Raw genomic sequence first — 16,869 nt, forward strand, 5'->3', positions numbered from 1 at the left:
CCTATGGGTAAGACGGCCCTGGTGCTTTCCTAATGAGGCCTCCCGCTGCCGGTGCCCTTCCACCGTTCAGATTCCGTTCTTAGACTGAGGTAAAGTTCTCAAACCGGGACACTACTTCCAGTTTTGTGGAGTTCGTAGACCGAATCGTTCTTAAACCGGACTGTTCTTAAACCGAGGACCACTGTAATGTGGTCACCCTGGGAAGCATTGCAAAACTACTAATAAAGTGGGGCAATGTGTGGCAAACAATTGCTAATTTACTGTTATGGCATCAGCAGCATGTTTCAGAATACCCCCACAAAACCCCCAAAGTTTGGAGGGCCTTCCCAGCTGCTTCCGGTTCAAATAAAACTTATTTCAGGTCAACCTGAGCACCCAATGGACAGCCACAGCTTAAAGGCCTTTTGTTCTTTCGTCTTTGAGCTATGAACAGTCACCTACAGCTGGCCCAAAACACATAGTTGCCTGGGGCAAAAATGGATGAGTTGCCCCCTCCCCCTTCACCCCAGAACCTGATCCAAATAAAGAAGCAGTTGGATCTTATTTCACCTATGGAAATTATGTGAAAGCCATCTTATCTGAAGGGCTGTCACAAGGAAGATGCAGGGAACCTTGTTTTTCTCTGCTTTGGAGGATAAGACCTGAAACAATCGATTCCAGTGGCAGGAAAGAAGATTCCTTATGTTCAAAGGAAGAGCCTTCTGGCAGTAAGAGCTCTTAGGCAGTGGAACGGACTCCCTTGGGAAGTGATGGACTCTCCTTGGTTAGAGGTTTCCACACAGAGGTTGGGTGGCCACCTGTCAGGGACGCCTGAGCTGAGATTCCTGCATTGCAGGGTCCCTTACAACCTAGATTCTGTGAGAAAAGAGAAGCAGGCTGGCTTAAGGTGGAGCAGGAGAGGCAGAGGGGACGCCTGAGGAGCTCCGGGCGAATGCCTGAGGGACTGCCCCTGCTGCCTGAGCCATTTGTGTAGCCCCTGGCAAGTAATCACCCAATGGCCGCAGTCACGGATCTACCTCACCGCACAGTGGTCAAGATGGGAACAGGGTTTGTCTAAACCGGACTGAGTCATCCGTAGGAGTATGGGCTTTCAAAAGACGGAGGAGGAGGAGAATCAGAAGTCAGCTTGGCTGCCTCCCCCCTCTTTCCCTCCCTCCCTCATCACCGCTGGGACACAGACCCCATCCAGTCACGTAGTAAAACCGCATCCGCCGGTCCTCGCTCATGTTCACAGCCACCACTTTGCTCCACAGGAGAAGACCTTCCACCAGCATCCAGGCGAAGGCAGCCATGAAGAAGAGGTGCAGGAAGGCTGTGACGGCAAAGCACACGCCCTGGGGAGAGGAATGGAAGGAAGGGCAGGAGGGCGTGGGAGGTGAGGGGCGAGGGATCCCTTGGCAGGAACAGGTCTCTGTCCCCCTGGCAAAGGAGGCCAGGTCCCCCCCAAGGTCTCTCCCAGCTACCTGCCCTTCCTACCTGGTGGGTCTTGGCCAATTCGCTGAACATGAGCAAGGCCTCCGCAGCTGCCAGCGCGAATATCAGGTTCTTGTGCACTGTGGTCCTCTCGCTCTTGGGGACACTGCAGGGAAGGAGGGAGGGAGGATGGGGAGATGGGAGTCAAGGAACAAAGTGATGAAACCCCCTCTATACAAGATTGGATCCAAAAGCTGGCAAAATATGCCGAATTAGGTGGTCTATCAGAAAAAATTAAGAATAAATCAAAACAGGAATTTGGGAGGTTTCCAAAGAATATCTGAAAAATAAATATAGTAGTTTAAATTCTGTTGCAGCATTCGAGGAACTTCAGTAATAGTTGCAAGGTAGATATAAGAAATTAGATATATTAAGAAAAAGTTTAATTATGATAAAAGTGTGTATTGGCAATAAGTAATATGAAATCGAAATATGGAATAGAGGGGAGGTTGGGTCTCTAGTGTTAAGACCAATATATGTTTTATTGTTTGCTAAGAAAATTATGTGTCTATGGTTATTCCTGTGTGTAATTTGGTATTTGTGTTTTTTTCTTTTTTCTTGCTGTAGCAATAAAAATCTTTTTAAAAAAGAAACAAAGTTGGGAGTGCAATGCCCCCCCCCTTTTTTGACTGTTCAAATTTTTAAAAAATTTTTCACACTACAAGAACAGCTACGAAAGCTACAAACAGAATACGTATAATATGGAGACTTCTTGTAGGGGCAGTTATTAACCCCCCCACCTACAGGGGACAGCAGCCCCCTCCCATCTGGGACCTCTCCTTTTTCCTCCCTGCCTCTCACCCTGGGGAACCAACACTTCTGGGAGCGCCATTCCGGATACCCAGCCCCCCTGCTGGTCAAGTCCCCTCACACGCTTAGGAGACGGGATGCAGAACCTGCAGCCATCGCCCCCCCCCCCCAATGGCCATGCACTCTGCTGGCTGGGGCTGATGAGAGTTGGAGTCCCTGCAATGCCTGATCTCTACGGTGGAGCCACAGTCAGGAACGACTCATGCCAAGTACTCAAGCAAGAACAGGGAGCGCTTTGCACCCCGTCATAAGGAACATAGCATGCCTGCAGGATCAGGTCCATGATGGCCCACCCTGTTCTCACAGGGGCCAAACAGCCCTCTCCCCTCCTGGTGTTCCCAGCAACTGGCATTCAGAAGCATTTTTGTCTCCAACTGTGGAGCCGGAGCAGAGCCTTCCTGGCTAGGAGCCATCAATAGCCTTCCTCCTCCTCCTCCATCTCCATGAATTTGTCCGGTCCTTTGGAACTCATCACCACAGGAGGCAGGGATGCCCTCCAACTGGGATGGCTTTGAAAGAGGATGAGACAAATTCATAGAGGAATAGGGGGCGGACCAGGGATGGGACCACATGACACCTGCATTGGCTCCCAGTATGTTTCCAAGCACAGTTCAAAGTGTTGGTGCTGACCTTGAAAGCCCTAAACGGCCTCGGTCCAGTATATCTGAAGGAGCGTCTCCACACCCATTCTTCTGCCAGGACACTGAGGTCCAGCACCGAGGGCCTTCTGGCGGTTCCCTCCCTGAGAGAAGTGAGGTTACAGGGAACCAGACAGAGGGCCTTCTCGGTAGTGGCGCCCGCCCTGTGGAACGCCCTCCCGTCAGATGTCAAGGAAATAAGCAGCTATCTTCTCTTTAAAAGACATCTGAAGGCAGCCCTGTTTAGGGAAGTTTTTAATATTTAATGCTGTATTGTTTTTAACACTTGATTGGAAGCCGCCCAGAGTGGCTGGGGAAACTCAGCCAGATGGGCGGGGTATAAATAAATTATTATTATTATTATTATTATTATTATTATTATTATTATTATGGCTCTGCTCTGTCTCCACAGTTGGAGGCAGGAATCTGGGGCAGGGACTGGCAGGGCCCTGACGAGTGTGCACTGGGGGAAGGAGGCTTGGAGTCGGACTCAGGAGCGGGGAGGGGGGGCAGTGGTTTGTGGAGGCCTGTGGCAGCCAGAAATCAGAGGCAGCTTCAAAGCTGGAGGAAGAGGCAGGCCGGGCAAGTGAACCGCCAGCCGCCTCCCCTGCACTTTGTCTCCCAAACCAGGAAGGGGCTGAAGAGGGAAGAGCAGAGGCATCTTCCGTGCAGGTGTAGTCTCTGGCTACATGCACACAGCCCACTGGGGAAAGGTGCATATGGGGGAGGGGGAGGGGTTCCTGGTTGCTGCAAGTGCTTCCTAGAGCACAGGCCTGGGGCAGCTGCCTAGATCTTAGATTGGTGTGGGGGGGTATCCAGGATAGCACAAGAGGGTTCTTGTGCTCGGATTTTGCTTGTGGGGTCCCCCTCTGGCATCTGGGGGGGGGCCACTGTGAGAACTGGACTAGATGGGCCCCCCCATTGGCCTGATCCAACAGAGTGTCATGATATTCTTCTGTAAGGAAATCGCCCCCATCTTACACCCGTGTTGCTTCTGGAGACGTGGCCCTGATCCAGCCTTACCCAACTGCCAGGAAGAGGACGAAGGTGACGATCAGGGCGCAGAACGAGACACCGCAGCCAACAAAGGTCAAGGTCTTCAGGGTTGACTCCTCCTCTGCACTCCTCTGCTCAAACACACAGGAACAACTTGCTAAGCAGAGTCAGCTTACTGTTAGGCAAAGTGAGGCAGCTGCCTCAGTTGGTGGGTGTTGGGGTAGGTGCAACCCCTGGCTATTCCACCCAAGCCCCTCCCCAGCCATTCCCTTTTACTGGTGGATAGAGATGGGTAGGCCACACAGGATGTCCTGCAAACCACCCCCACCTGCCCTCAAAAAGCCCACTTGACTGAGGTGTGGTGGACTGCCCCATTATTATTATTATTATTATTATTATTATTATTATTATTATTCCTCCTCCTAGTACTACTACCATTTATTACCCATTCATCACCCCAAAGTCCCAGGGCAGGTTACTACAACTAAAGCAAAACATTGAAATCAATTTAAAACAACTTGAAAGTGTTGGAAAAAAGCAAATACATTTCCTTCTCTTCAGCTTCTGTTTCATGCATGTGTTGCTTCAAACCACATGAGGACGCTGTTTGCCTAGCAATCTATCCAACACTTGCTTTGGGCTTCTATAAGTTAAGTGCACCACTAAGAGCTGAACCATTTTGTGTTCTCTCGTCCAACATGTTGAGACAAGATGTTTGGTACTTCTCTCTTTTATCCTACTCATTCTGCTAATAGCTCCTGCATGAATAAAGCCTTTGAACTCCAGAAACAGTAAGTGGTTATTTCAATCTAATTTACCCGGGCTGCAAGCTCTCCTAACAAAAATTACAGAAATTACATGGGTCCAAATACATACACCTCAAGTGTCAAAAGCCAAGGTAAAGAGGTGTGTCTTCAGTATTCGAGTAAAGCTCTATAATGAAGGTGCCAGACACACCTCTGTGGCGAAAGAGTTACCCAGCTGCCAGTGCAAACCTGTGGCTTTTGTATGTGGGGTGGAGGAAGAGGCACCACATTGCCATTCATTGCAGGCAGAAAAAACATTTTGGGATGGCACTAAGGCCTGTTCCCCCGCCCCCCAACCTGCCCGCTCCCTGGCTCCCTTAAGCAAAGGGTTCAGTCTCTCTCACCTGCACTTCGTAGACCTGCAGCAGCACTGCAAAGTTGGTGGTGTGGTTGCAAGAGCAGGTGGTGAATTCCAGGTGGGAGGTGGTAACAGAGCAGCCTGCAGTGGACCAGCCTCCTCCTCTTCCTCCTTTGGGGCTAGCAGGGCATGAAAGGAGAGGGGGGGGGGGAGAAGCCCAACAGGGACCGAAGGACAAACAATTCAAAGTGTTGGTGCTGACCTTGAAAGCCCTAAACGGCCTTGGCCCAGTATACCTGAAGGAGCGTCTCCTCCCCCATCGTTCTGCCCGGACACTGAGGTCCAGCTCCGAGGGCCTTCTGGCGGTTCCCTCACTGAGAGAAGGCAAGTTACAGGGAACCAGGCAGAGGGCCTTCTCCGTAGTGGCACCCACCCTGTGGAATGCCCTCCCATCAGATGTCAAGGAAATAAACAACTACATGACTTTTAGAAGACATCTGAAGGCAGCCCTGTTTAGGGAAGCTTTTCATGTTTGATGCATTACGGTATTTTAATATTTTGTTGGAAGCCGCCCAGAGTGGCTGGGGAAACCCAGCCAGATGGGCGGGGTATGAATAAATTATTATTATTATTATTATTATTATTATTATTATTATTATCATCATCATCATCATCATCATCATCATCATCGCCAAGTCCAGCAGCACCCAATGAGGGGAGTCAGTAGCAAACAGCTGTTGAAACCAGAGAGAAGCACAGAGCTTGAGTTGCCCCAGAAAGGCTTGCTGATGAACAGGGGGCTCTTAGCCAAACCAGAGTGCTCCCCTACCCCCACCAACCACCCCCAAGGGTTTAAGCAGTGAGATTACTTAGAGGGGTATTATAAGGAGAGGGGGTAGCAGAGGTGGGTATTGGAGGTGCAAAGGTCTCATCAGACCTGGATCTAGCTCATCAATTTTGCTGAATTAGAATTGTAGTATTGGAAGGGACCCTGAAGGCAGCCCTGTTTGGGGAAGCTTTTAATGTTTGACAGACTACTGTATTTTAGTGTTCTGTTGGAAGCCCCCCAGAGTGGCTGGGGAAACCCAGCCAGATGGGCGGGGTATAAATAATTAATTAATTAAATAATAATAATAATAATAATAATAATAATAATAATTATTATTATTATTATTATTATTATTATTATTATTATTATTATCATCATCCTCATCATCTAGCCCAACCCCCCTCCAACGCAGGAATGAAAGTAAACAGTTTTGATTGCATTTTGAATAAACGTGCAATTATTTGCTGCTGCTTTGAATTTTATCGTCTTGTTGTCCTCCTTAGTGGGCGGAGCAAACCGCTATTCTGAATCATGGTTTTGACAGGGAAGCCGGAACCAGCGGTCAGTTTGTGGAACCCTGGAAAGGTTTGGGAAGAACTGGGCCAATGAACTGCAGAGCTGGGTTTCCAGTAAGCCCAGTCCCAGCCACCATGACTGGAAGAAGGAACAGCAAGCACTCACCAGCCCCCTCAGCCGAAGGAGCGTGAGAAGACGCTGCCTTGTGCTGAGTCAGGCTATTGGTCCACCCACCTCTGCACTGTCAACTCTGGCAGGCAGCAGCCCTCCAGGATTTCAGGCAGGGGGGTCTCACCCAGTCCCACCTGGAAATGCCAGGATTTGGACCAGGGACCTTCTAAATGCAGAGCAGTTGCTTTTTCGGGGAGCCATGGTGCCTCCCTTAAAAACAAAGCAAGGTGCCAGTCCTCACCGCTGCGCTTGAGATGAACGAAACATGTCACCCCTCCTCGCCTTGAGTCCCGAGTGCTGCCACCTTTCCAAATGAGCACAAAGGTTCTGGACCTGAGAAGGATCCTCTTTGGTGAAGGCCAGCCCCCCTCCCCCTGGAGTTTTTGGCAAAGCCCCACCATCTGCTCCTTGATGACCCAGACAAGGAAACAACATCCCACGTCAGACCATATTTACGGTGCACTGAGCATCCTGCATTCCTCGCGGGCCATAATTCTCCAAGCGACTCTCCTCTGTCGCAGGCTGGAGGCATAATTCAGTGAGGCCTCCAGAGAAAGGTCACTCATTTGCAAATAACTTTGCAGAAGGGAGCCTCCCTCGGCAACTAAAGGCTCCTCGTAGCAGGTTGGGGTGTTAAGAATAAACACATAACAGTCTTATCAATCTCAGGCAAGGGAGTGAATTGGTTGACTGACTGAACACAGGAGGCATAAGGGTCTCCCATTTTCAGGCACGCTTGGAAATGTAAGCAAGTGCCATGGGAACAAATAAATACCCATTTCACAGGGGGGGGAACTGACATTGCACAGAACACCCCTGAAGCAGCAGGCAAAGCGTGGCAACATCTTCCCATCAACACAAATCCAAATAAACAAACAAATTCAAATAAACACAAATTCAAATAAATAAGTCGATAAAAACCCAATTTGAAAGGGGAGGGGAAAAACCTCAGAGGGGCAGGGGGTGTTGGCGGGCACCAAGGAGTGAACCATTCAATGTCTGTTTCTAATCTTTCCATCAGTGAGCTCCTTTCTCCACACTTCCACATGACTTTGCAATTTCTTTTTATTTAGAAAAAGTCGTCATGAGAAATCACCAGCCATTTTAGTGCAAATTTCTCTTGACATACACATTTGTGTATGCAATTTTGGCTGACAAATCCATTTTTGCAAAACTACTTTCTCTAATACAACGCATGTTTGTATATTATTTTCACTAATATGTGCATTTTTATTCACACTTTTAACCCAAATATATGCATTTATTTTATTACTTGCTTTGCAAAAAATTCTGAAAGGTTTGGATTTCAAAGAGCAGCTGGGTTTTGGTTTGCATCTTGTTTTAGAAACTGCTAATCAGGTATGTTTGCCTCTACTGTAAATATGAACCGAGTCAAATTTCTTCCCCATCTGAGGGTGTCCAGAGGTGCCATGCTGTGGACCCCAGAACCAGAGATTTTACAGCAGAGCTTCCCAAACTTTTCATGTTGGTGACACACTTTTTAGACATGCGTCATCATTCCGAGACACAGTAATTCAGTTTTACTAGGAAACCGGAGGTTAAACTAACTTCTTTCCAGCCCTAAGTGCAGAGTATGGAGCATTCGCCTGACACATCTACGCACTGCAGCCGACACACTAATGTGTCACAACACAGTTTAGAAAGCTCTGTTTTACAGGAAGGAACTATGACCCATATTTCAGACTTCAGCATGGGAGCTGAGTCTGCTTAGCCTGCAAAAGAGGAGACCGAAAGGAGTTGAGAGAGTGATCTTCCTCTGAAGTGCTCTCCCACGGAAGATGTGGCAAGCTTGTTTTCCGCTGCTCTGGAGGGTGGGACCCAGACCAAGGGATTCAGATGACAAGAGAGGCATTCTGACGAGATATTAGGAAGAACTTTCTGACGGGAAGAGCGGTTTGACAGTGGAATGGACTCCCTCCGAAAGAGGTGGACTCTGCTTCACTGGGGTGACAGCAAAGCTTGCAAGGTTTTTAGCTGGGGCAATTAGAATAACATCCACTATTTGACTATTGATTCAAAACCCTAAAATGTATTTTATATAGTTGATTTCTTATTTTTATTTTTTGTATTGTATCACTGCAGAAGGTGACAGCAGCCATGAAATTAAAAGACGCCTGCTTCTTGGGAGAAAAGCAATGACAAACCTAGACATCATCTTAAAAAGCGGAGGCATCACCTTGCCGACAAAGGTCCGTATAGTTCAAGCTCTGGTTTTCCCAGTAGTGATGTACGGAAGTGAGAGCTGGACCATAAAGAAGGCTGATCGCCAAAGAATTGATGCTTTTGAATTATGGTGCTGGAGGAGACTCTTGAGAGTCCCATGGGCTGCAAGAAGATCAAACCTCTCAATTCTGAAGGAAATCAGCCCTGAGTGCTCACTGGAAGGACAGATGCTGAAGCTGAGGCTCCAAGACTTTGGCCACCTCAGGAGAAGAGAAGACTCCCTGGAAAAGACCCTGATGCTGGGAAAGATGGAGGGCACAAGGAGAAGGGGACGGCAGAGGACGAGATGGTGGGACAGTGTTCTGGAAGCTACCAGCATGAGTTTGGCCAAACTGCGGGAGGCAGTGGAAGACAGGAGTGCCTGGCGTGCTCTGGTCCAGGGGGTCACGAAGAGGCAGACACGAGTAAACGACTAAACAACAACAACAAATTTGACTATTGATTCAAAACCCTAAAATGTATTTTATATAGTTGACTTCTTATTTTTATTTTTTTGTAAATCGTATTGTTGTATTATTGCTATGGCCGATGGCTGACGCAAATAAAGATCCGTTCATTCATTCTACTTCACTGGAGATTTTAAAGCAGAGGCTGGATGGTCATCTGTCAGGGATTCCTTACTTGTGAGTCCTGGATTTCAGGGGCTGGGACTAATGACCCGTGGGGTCCCTTCCAATTCTACAGCTCTGTGCTTCTATGGCCCTCCACCCTACAGACTGCTGCCCTCCCACCCGCAATCTGAGCTTCCATGCCTGCTAAGCTCTTCCTCTCTCCATCGCTCCCTTCGTGATGCAGCCAAGATGGCGGTTCCCCTTTCCTGAGCTACCTACCTTCTGCTGAAGTTCCAGAAGGCGCACACTGGCTCCACAAACTGGTCTGGCAGAGCCTGCGGTGGGACGGAAACAGTGGGAGTCTTGAGCCCTACAGAGAAGCAAGCTCTGGACCAAGCCCCAAAGGAGACGCACTCAAAACAACAGGGTCAACCCCGCCCTCTCGATCACTGCCGGTTCAAACACACCACCACGATCAGCACCAGCTGGGACGTGGCCTGTTACACAAAGGCAGCCACCCTGCAGCTACATGGGCCACTTTGAGGAAGGGGAGCCGGGCCCGGTGTGTAGTGGTTAGAGTGCCATGGAGGAAAAGGTGGGGACATAAATGCAATCAATCAATCAATCAATCAATCAATCAATCAATCAATGGGCTCACCACCACCTTGGGATGACAACCAACATGGCGAGCTTTAGAAACGAATTAGACAAGGCTACCCATGGCTACAAATCACAATGGCTGTATACTCCTGTTATGGAATCTCTCTACCTGTGGGCCTAATTAGGCTCTGTGAGGCGTCCTCATTTGGCCCCACCCACCTGGCCATCTCCCCAACATCACAGGACGCAAGAGATGCAAACATTGAAAGGGCCGCTCTGAAAATGGAGAATTGGGACGGCACTCATAATATTTCCTTTCCGGAGGAAGAACCCTTTTACAAGCTGCCAGGCTCAGTCCTGAAACACCATTCAGCCATTCATTTATTTATTTTATGTTTACAGTATATATCACCTTTTCCTTCAGGGAGCTCAATGTGCTGCGCACGGGTCTCCTCCTCCCCCATTTAATACCCACAACCAGTCTGTGCAGCTGGGAAGGCTGAGAGGCGGCAACTGCCCCCAGGTCATACATACCCAGTGAGCTTTATTGCAGAGCGGGGATTCGAACCCTGGTCTCCCAGGTCCTAATCCAACGCTCTCTCCATTACACCACACTGGCTCTCACTATGATGCTAGGCAATTGACTGGTGGGCTGTTCTTCCTTCCTACCAAAATGACCCACTGAGGGAGGGAGAGTCCTGGCTCTAGGCTGCTGGATGGATCCAGTTCCACACCCATGGCTATGCCGACCAGGGTCAGAAGTCGCACACTTTGAACATCAATTGCTGGGTGCAGTGGCAGAAGGGGGAAATTTCCCCATGCCCTTCTTGGGGGCTTCCCAGAGGCATCAGATTCTGAGAAGCAGGAACTGGGATCTTTCCCTGATGGACTGTCTCTGACCCTCCATGTCATCCACAAACATAGGATTGGGGTCTGTGCACAAAAACACATTACTCTTTTTTTAAAAAAAAGTCATATGGTTATTCTCAACCAGGGCCGGCCCTGTCATTACCCTCCAGCAATTCTTCCTGAAGCCACCAGCTGTGCCTCACAGCCTGGCCGGGCCTTGGCCATCCTAAGCTAGCCTGCTAAGCTAGCGTGAGGTCGGACTCTGTTCTCACTGTTACACCTGCCAGTCCACTCACCTTCTGGGTGAGGAATGCGAGGAGGGCACAATCTTACCCTTTGCCTCAGGCAGCAAAATATCTTGGGCAGCCCTGGTCTGCACCAGTGTCCCTTCACAGGAACATAGGAAGGTACCAGACCTTTGCTCCATCTGTCTGGCTCAGAGGTTCGCAAAGTGGGCAGTAGCACCCCTGGGGGGCGGCAGTGGAATTATCTGGGGAGCACTGAGAGGTAGGGGGCAGGAGGGGGGCACTGGAAGTGTAAGTGACTACTAGGCTCTGGTATCACTGGATCAATTCAAGTTCATCCGTTTTGCTGAGTTAATTAAACTTACTAGTTTCAACTGCATTTTGAACAAATAGGAAATCAACACTGTTTTAGGGTGTTGCGATCTTTTTTTAGTGGGTCGTGCAAACTGCTAATCCGAATAATGCGTTTTATGGGGTAGAGTAAGGTCACTAGGGATGAGTTGATGAAACCAAGGGGGCAGTGGCCCCCAAAAGTGGGGGAGCCACTTCTCCACACCAACTGACAGAGTTTCAAGCAGAAATCTCTTCCAGCCGTACCTGGATCTGTGGCTGGGGATCGAACCCAGGACCTTCTGCTCTGCAAATAAGCTATGGCTCTTCCACATACTTCATGCCCTTCCACAACCATTGCCTTCTTCTCCCCTGCCCCACATGTTTATCCACAAAGATGCCCATTTGCAGCAGGTAAAGGTAAATGGACCCCTGACCATTAGGTCCAGTCGTGGCCGACTCTGGGGTTGCGGCGCTCATCTCGCTTTATTGGCTGAGGGAGCCGGCGTACAGCTTCTGGGTCATGTGGCCAGCATGACTAAGCCGCTTCTGGCGAACCAGAGCAGCGCACGGAAACGCCGTTTACCTCCCGCTGGAGTGGTACCTATTTATCTACTTGCACTTTGACATGCTTTTGAACTGCTAGGTTGGCAGGAGCAGGGACCGAGCAACGGGAGCTCACTCCATCGCAGGGATTCAAACCGCCAACCTTCTGATCGGCAAGCCCTAGGCTCTGTGGTTTAGACCACAGGAATGGACTGCAAAGCCTCACCTGGACCCGGTGCCAGAGGCGGTAACGCACGGCGGTGCTGATTTCCTCGTAGTCGCTGACCAAAGAGGAGGAGATAATGGAGGAGCCAGCTTGGGTGCTCAAGTACCTGGGGCAGAAATGGAAAAAGTGTTTGTTTATTTATTTACTAGACACTTTTGTGTTGTTTTTTGCCAAAGCAACTCAACCACTCACCAACAAACAAACCCACATATATACATTAAATATGGCAAGGAAGGGCATACATTAAAACATCCCACCCACTCTAAAAGGCATAGGTAAAAGCCAAAGGCCTGGTTTAAAAGGAATGTTTTCGCCTGGCGCTGGAGATATGTAATGATGGCACCACCTCCCCGGGGAGAGCGTTCCACAAGCAGCAGAGGTGCCATGATGACCCTCACTTTTAGACTCCAGGGCCAAATTCATTCTGCTCACCTGAGCTTTCAATAGTCATTAATTTGTATTTTGCTGCAGCCACAGTTCTGCTTAATTAACAAACGCTCTTTGCTGTCCTGAGAATTCTTGTAGCAAACTTTTGTTATTTCCTGATTTTATACTTAATTTTGTAAAGTGCCCTGAATATTTATTTTTATTTTATTTTTTAAGGAAAAAGCCAGGCTGCAGATTCTTAAGATAAACACGGACGAGATTTGTGGCACCTAAACAGGCATGAGCTTCCCTCTGCATCAGATACAAGAATAAACCTTGAAGGTGTTTTTGCTGCAAAACGAATTGCTAACATATGGAAATCTCTTTGCCTGGGCAGACCTGAACTTCTCCTTTAGCCAGCCTAGCACTTGCTTTAATTAATATAAAGAGTGAACGAGCCACAATCACTCTCACACACCTGCCTAACCCATAAACCATTTCTGCCGTTCCCATGCCCACGGAAGCTCCGCCTCCCTATCTGAAATGCAAATGGTGGCAGCGCCACCTTGTGCCCACCCCCCAAAAAAACAGACAATTAGGTTCTGCAGTTTTCATCTCAAGGCAACAACTTTTGTGTCCGGATTTTCACTTTTTGGAAACATGGCAACCCTAATATTCATCCTTCTTTCCATCATGGAAACACACATCTGGTTCCCAGGTGGTCACCCCCCTATATATTGACCAGACCTGGTCCTGTTTAGCTTTGGCTAAATGGTGCCATTATTTGCTTTAGGAAGCTGTTTTATACCAAGAAAAATTATTGGTCCACCTAACTCAGGTGAGTCTACATTGCCTTGGTCAGACCACACATGGAATACTGCATCCAGTTCTGGGCACCACAAATTAAGAAGGATGTTAAGAAGCTGGAAGGTGTGCAGAGGAGGGCAACCAAGATGATTCAGGGTCTGCAAACCAAGTCTCATGAGGAACAGTTGAGGGAGTTGGGTATGTTTAGCCTGGAAAAGAGGAGGCTGAGAGGAGAGAGGAGAGCCATCTTCAAATATCTCAAGGGCTGTCACATGGAAGAGGGAGCAAGCTTGTTTTCTCCTGCTCTGGAGGCGAGGACTCAAACCAGTGCCTTCAAGTTACAACAAAGGAGAAATTCTGACTAAGCATCAGGAAGAACTTTCTGGTGGTAAAGTGCTGTTCAACAGTGGAATGGTCTCCCTCAGGAGGTAGTGGACTCTCCTTCCTTGGAGGTTATAAAGTAGAGGTTTGATGGCCATCTGTCATGGAAGTTTAGTTGGAATCTCCTTTCTCTTAACTTGAAGCCATTAGTTTGAGTCTTGCCCTCCAGAGCAGGAGAAAAGAAGCTTGTTACCTCTTCCATGTGGCAGCCCTTAAGATATTTGAAGATAGCTATAATATCTCCTCTCTGTCTCTTCTTTTCCAGGCTAAACATACCCAGCTCCTTCAAGCACTCCTTGTAAGGCTTAGTTTCCAGACCCTTAATCATCTTGGTTGCCCTCCTCTGCACATGTTCAGAGGAGAGGAGAGATATAGTGGTCATGGAAGACTTCAACTTCTCCAATATCTGTTGGAATTCAAACTCTGCCAAGAATGTAAGGTCCAACAAATTCCTCCACTGCCTCGCTGACTGTCTCATTTCCCAGAAGGTGGAAGAAGCAAGAAGGGGATCGTCTTGGACCTGGTCCTCACCAACAGGGAGGAGATGATTGATGAAGTGGAAGTGCTCAGAAACTTGGGAGGAAATGATCGTGTCCTCTTGGGTTTCATGATAGAGAGGCAAGGGGAAGCTGAGGGTAGCCAGACATGAACTCTGGACTTTAAGAAGGCCAATTTTAACAAGCTTAGGCAGCTCCTGGGTGAGATCCCATGGTCAGAAATGCTCAAAGAGAAGCGAGTCCAAGATGGACGGGAGTTTCCAAAAGGAGAAATATTGAAGACACCCAATTGCAGACAATTCCAACAAGAAAGAAAAGTGGGAGGCATCTAAGGAAACCACTGGGGCTGCATAAGGAGCTTACAGATGAGCTGAGAGTTAAGAAATGGCAAAAGGGAGAAATCATTAAGGAGGAGTATGGACGAGTAGCCAACAGTTGCAGGGGCAAAGTCAGGCTGGCTAAAGCTCAGAATGAGCTCAGGCTTGCAAGAGAGGTCAGAAATGATAAAAAGGGGGTTGGGGGCTATGTCCAAAGCAAGAGGAAGAACAAGCAAGTGAAGGGTCTTCTGCATGGAGAAGATGGGGAAAGGCTATCGGGCGACAGAGAGAAGGCGGAACTACTCAACACCTACTCTGCCTCTGTCTTCACCCACAAGGAAAGCGATGCCCAACCTGGTGATAACTGAATCAATGATGTATGGAGGGAGCTGCAGTCCAAGACAGGAAAAGAGATGGCAAGGGAACACCTGGCTACTGTAAATGAATTCAGATCTCCAGGGCCTGATGAGCTGCAGGGTCCTAAAGGAGCTGGGTGAAAAATAAATCAGGAGGTTGGGTCAGGTAGGAAAGGCCTGAGCTATGGCTCACTTACCTCCTTCCTCCGTCTGACACGGCTGCATCCTGGAGCACAGCGGTGCCACTGGTGAGAAGGCGCTGGAGGGAACTGTAGCCGTACCAGGTGTTGGTCATGGTGATCTGGTGCAGACCTGGGCGGGAATGAATGAATTTTATCATTACGGTCACAGACCAGTTCCGGCTCACTTACAATATCAGAAAAATCATAAAACACAACAGTGAGCGAGATGAATCAACACCCAGCAATAAAAGATAATGGGAGAGGATTTACCCCAGGAAATTACCGTATTTTTTGCTCTATAAGACTCAGCTTTTCCCTCCTAAAAAGTAAATGTGTGTGCGTCTTATGGAGCGAATGCAGGCTGTGCAGCTATCCCAGAAGCCAGAACAGCAAGAGGGATTGCTGCTTTCGCTGCGCAGCGATCTCTCTTGCTGTTCTGGCTTCTGAGATTCAGAATATATTTTTTTCTTGTTTTCCTCCTCCAAAAACTAGGTGCGTCTTATGGTCTGGTGCGTCTTATGGAGTGAAAAATACGTTATTTGTCAAAATTACAAATACCCAAATACAGGCGGTCATTTACCCTGGCTAGATTCAACGAGATTATTGCAGGGCAGATTTGAGGCTAAACCGTACGCAGAACAAGTCTGCCCCTGTGGCTTGATGGAGGTGGAAACTGTCTCTCATGTCTTGTTACGCTGCCATTTCTACAGGGATATACGCTCGGGATTTATCACTCCTGTTATACAAAAATCTCCTAAATGGGTCCAAACTCCAATGTCTAAAACTCCTGGTAGAGGACAGGGATCTAGAGATCACGCTCAGGGTGGCCAATTTCTGTGCGGCTGCCGTAAAACTTAGGGAACAAGGTGTACTACCAAAATGATTAAGGTTTGAAATGACAATTTTAGGTTATATTTTAGTGATCAAGACCTGGGTGTTAAGTAACAGAAGCTCTGTGGCCTGGTTGTGGCAGGGACCAGGCTGTCCGCCATTTATTTGCATCATGTATATTGATTTTTGATTATTTAATTTCTACACCACTTAATATATTAAAAATATCTGTGAGTGATGTACAAAAACCAGGCAACTCAAACAAAATATTACTAAAATACTCAGTTGTTATATTAGTACAAAGATATATAAAGCAATATCAAATCATTTCCCTTATGACATACCCTGTTTGGTGGGATTTCATCTTGCATGCAACAAACACAGAAACATAGGGTGCACCTCTCCATTGTACAACGTGAAATTTGGCTTTTCTGACGGTCTGAAGTGCCTCACCAACCAAATATTGAGTCTCTCTCAGATATACTGTGCTGCCTTTTTGCACTTCTAGGATTTTTTTTATTGTTTTGATCTGTTTGATTTACTTCAGTAAAAACCATTAGAGAAGAAAATCTCTAAGCAGTGAACAACATCCTAAAAACAAACACCATAGATAATGATCAAGTAAAAATTCTATGCTTCAGAGCAGAACAGAAAACAATGAGATCACCAGCTCTCCAAGCCGGGGGTGTGAAGACCTTTTCAATCCCTTCTGGATAACCTTCAGGCACGGTTGCTGGATGAGGCCAGAGGCAAAAGTAGGCAGCGCAATTGCACATACAATAAAAACCAGATGAAACCATATTTTAAAAGTTGAAACCAGATAGCTACTGTGGGAAGACATATTCTTAACTGTCTGCATAAGCAATAGAAGACAGAAAAGCTTTAAGCAGGTATTTGAAAAGTTGGCACAGAAGGCGCCCGCTGAATCTCTAGTGGCAGGGTGTTCCACAGGACCAGCCCTTGACACTAAATGGCTGGTTTCTTGTTGTTGTCAAATGAGCCCC

The 16,869-nt window shown here is 47.9% G+C and overlaps 1 protein-coding gene across 1 annotated transcript in view; it reads right to left on the minus strand.

Moving 5' to 3' along the window:
- The window catches only part of ADGRD2 (adhesion G protein-coupled receptor D2), a 55,075-nt gene that overhangs the window by 19,625 nt on the left and 18,581 nt on the right, over positions 1–16,869 (minus strand). Inside the window, exons 11-17 of the mRNA XM_053373727.1 lie at positions 15,050–15,164; positions 12,129–12,234; positions 9,612–9,667; positions 5,068–5,200; positions 3,945–4,048; positions 1,477–1,579; positions 1,181–1,334 (exon numbers count right to left, since the gene is read on the minus strand). Coding sequence (XP_053229702.1) covers positions 1,181–1,334; positions 1,477–1,579; positions 3,945–4,048; positions 5,068–5,200; positions 9,612–9,667; positions 12,129–12,234; positions 15,050–15,164 — 771 coding nt within the window. The remainder of the gene's footprint in view (positions 1–1,180; positions 1,335–1,476; positions 1,580–3,944; positions 4,049–5,067; positions 5,201–9,611; positions 9,668–12,128; positions 12,235–15,049; positions 15,165–16,869) is intronic.

Source organism: Podarcis raffonei, chromosome Z (assembly GCF_027172205.1).
Source record: "Podarcis raffonei isolate rPodRaf1 chromosome Z, rPodRaf1.pri, whole genome shotgun sequence".
In the NCBI taxonomy this organism is placed as follows: Eukaryota; Metazoa; Chordata; class Lepidosauria; order Squamata; family Lacertidae; genus Podarcis; species Podarcis raffonei.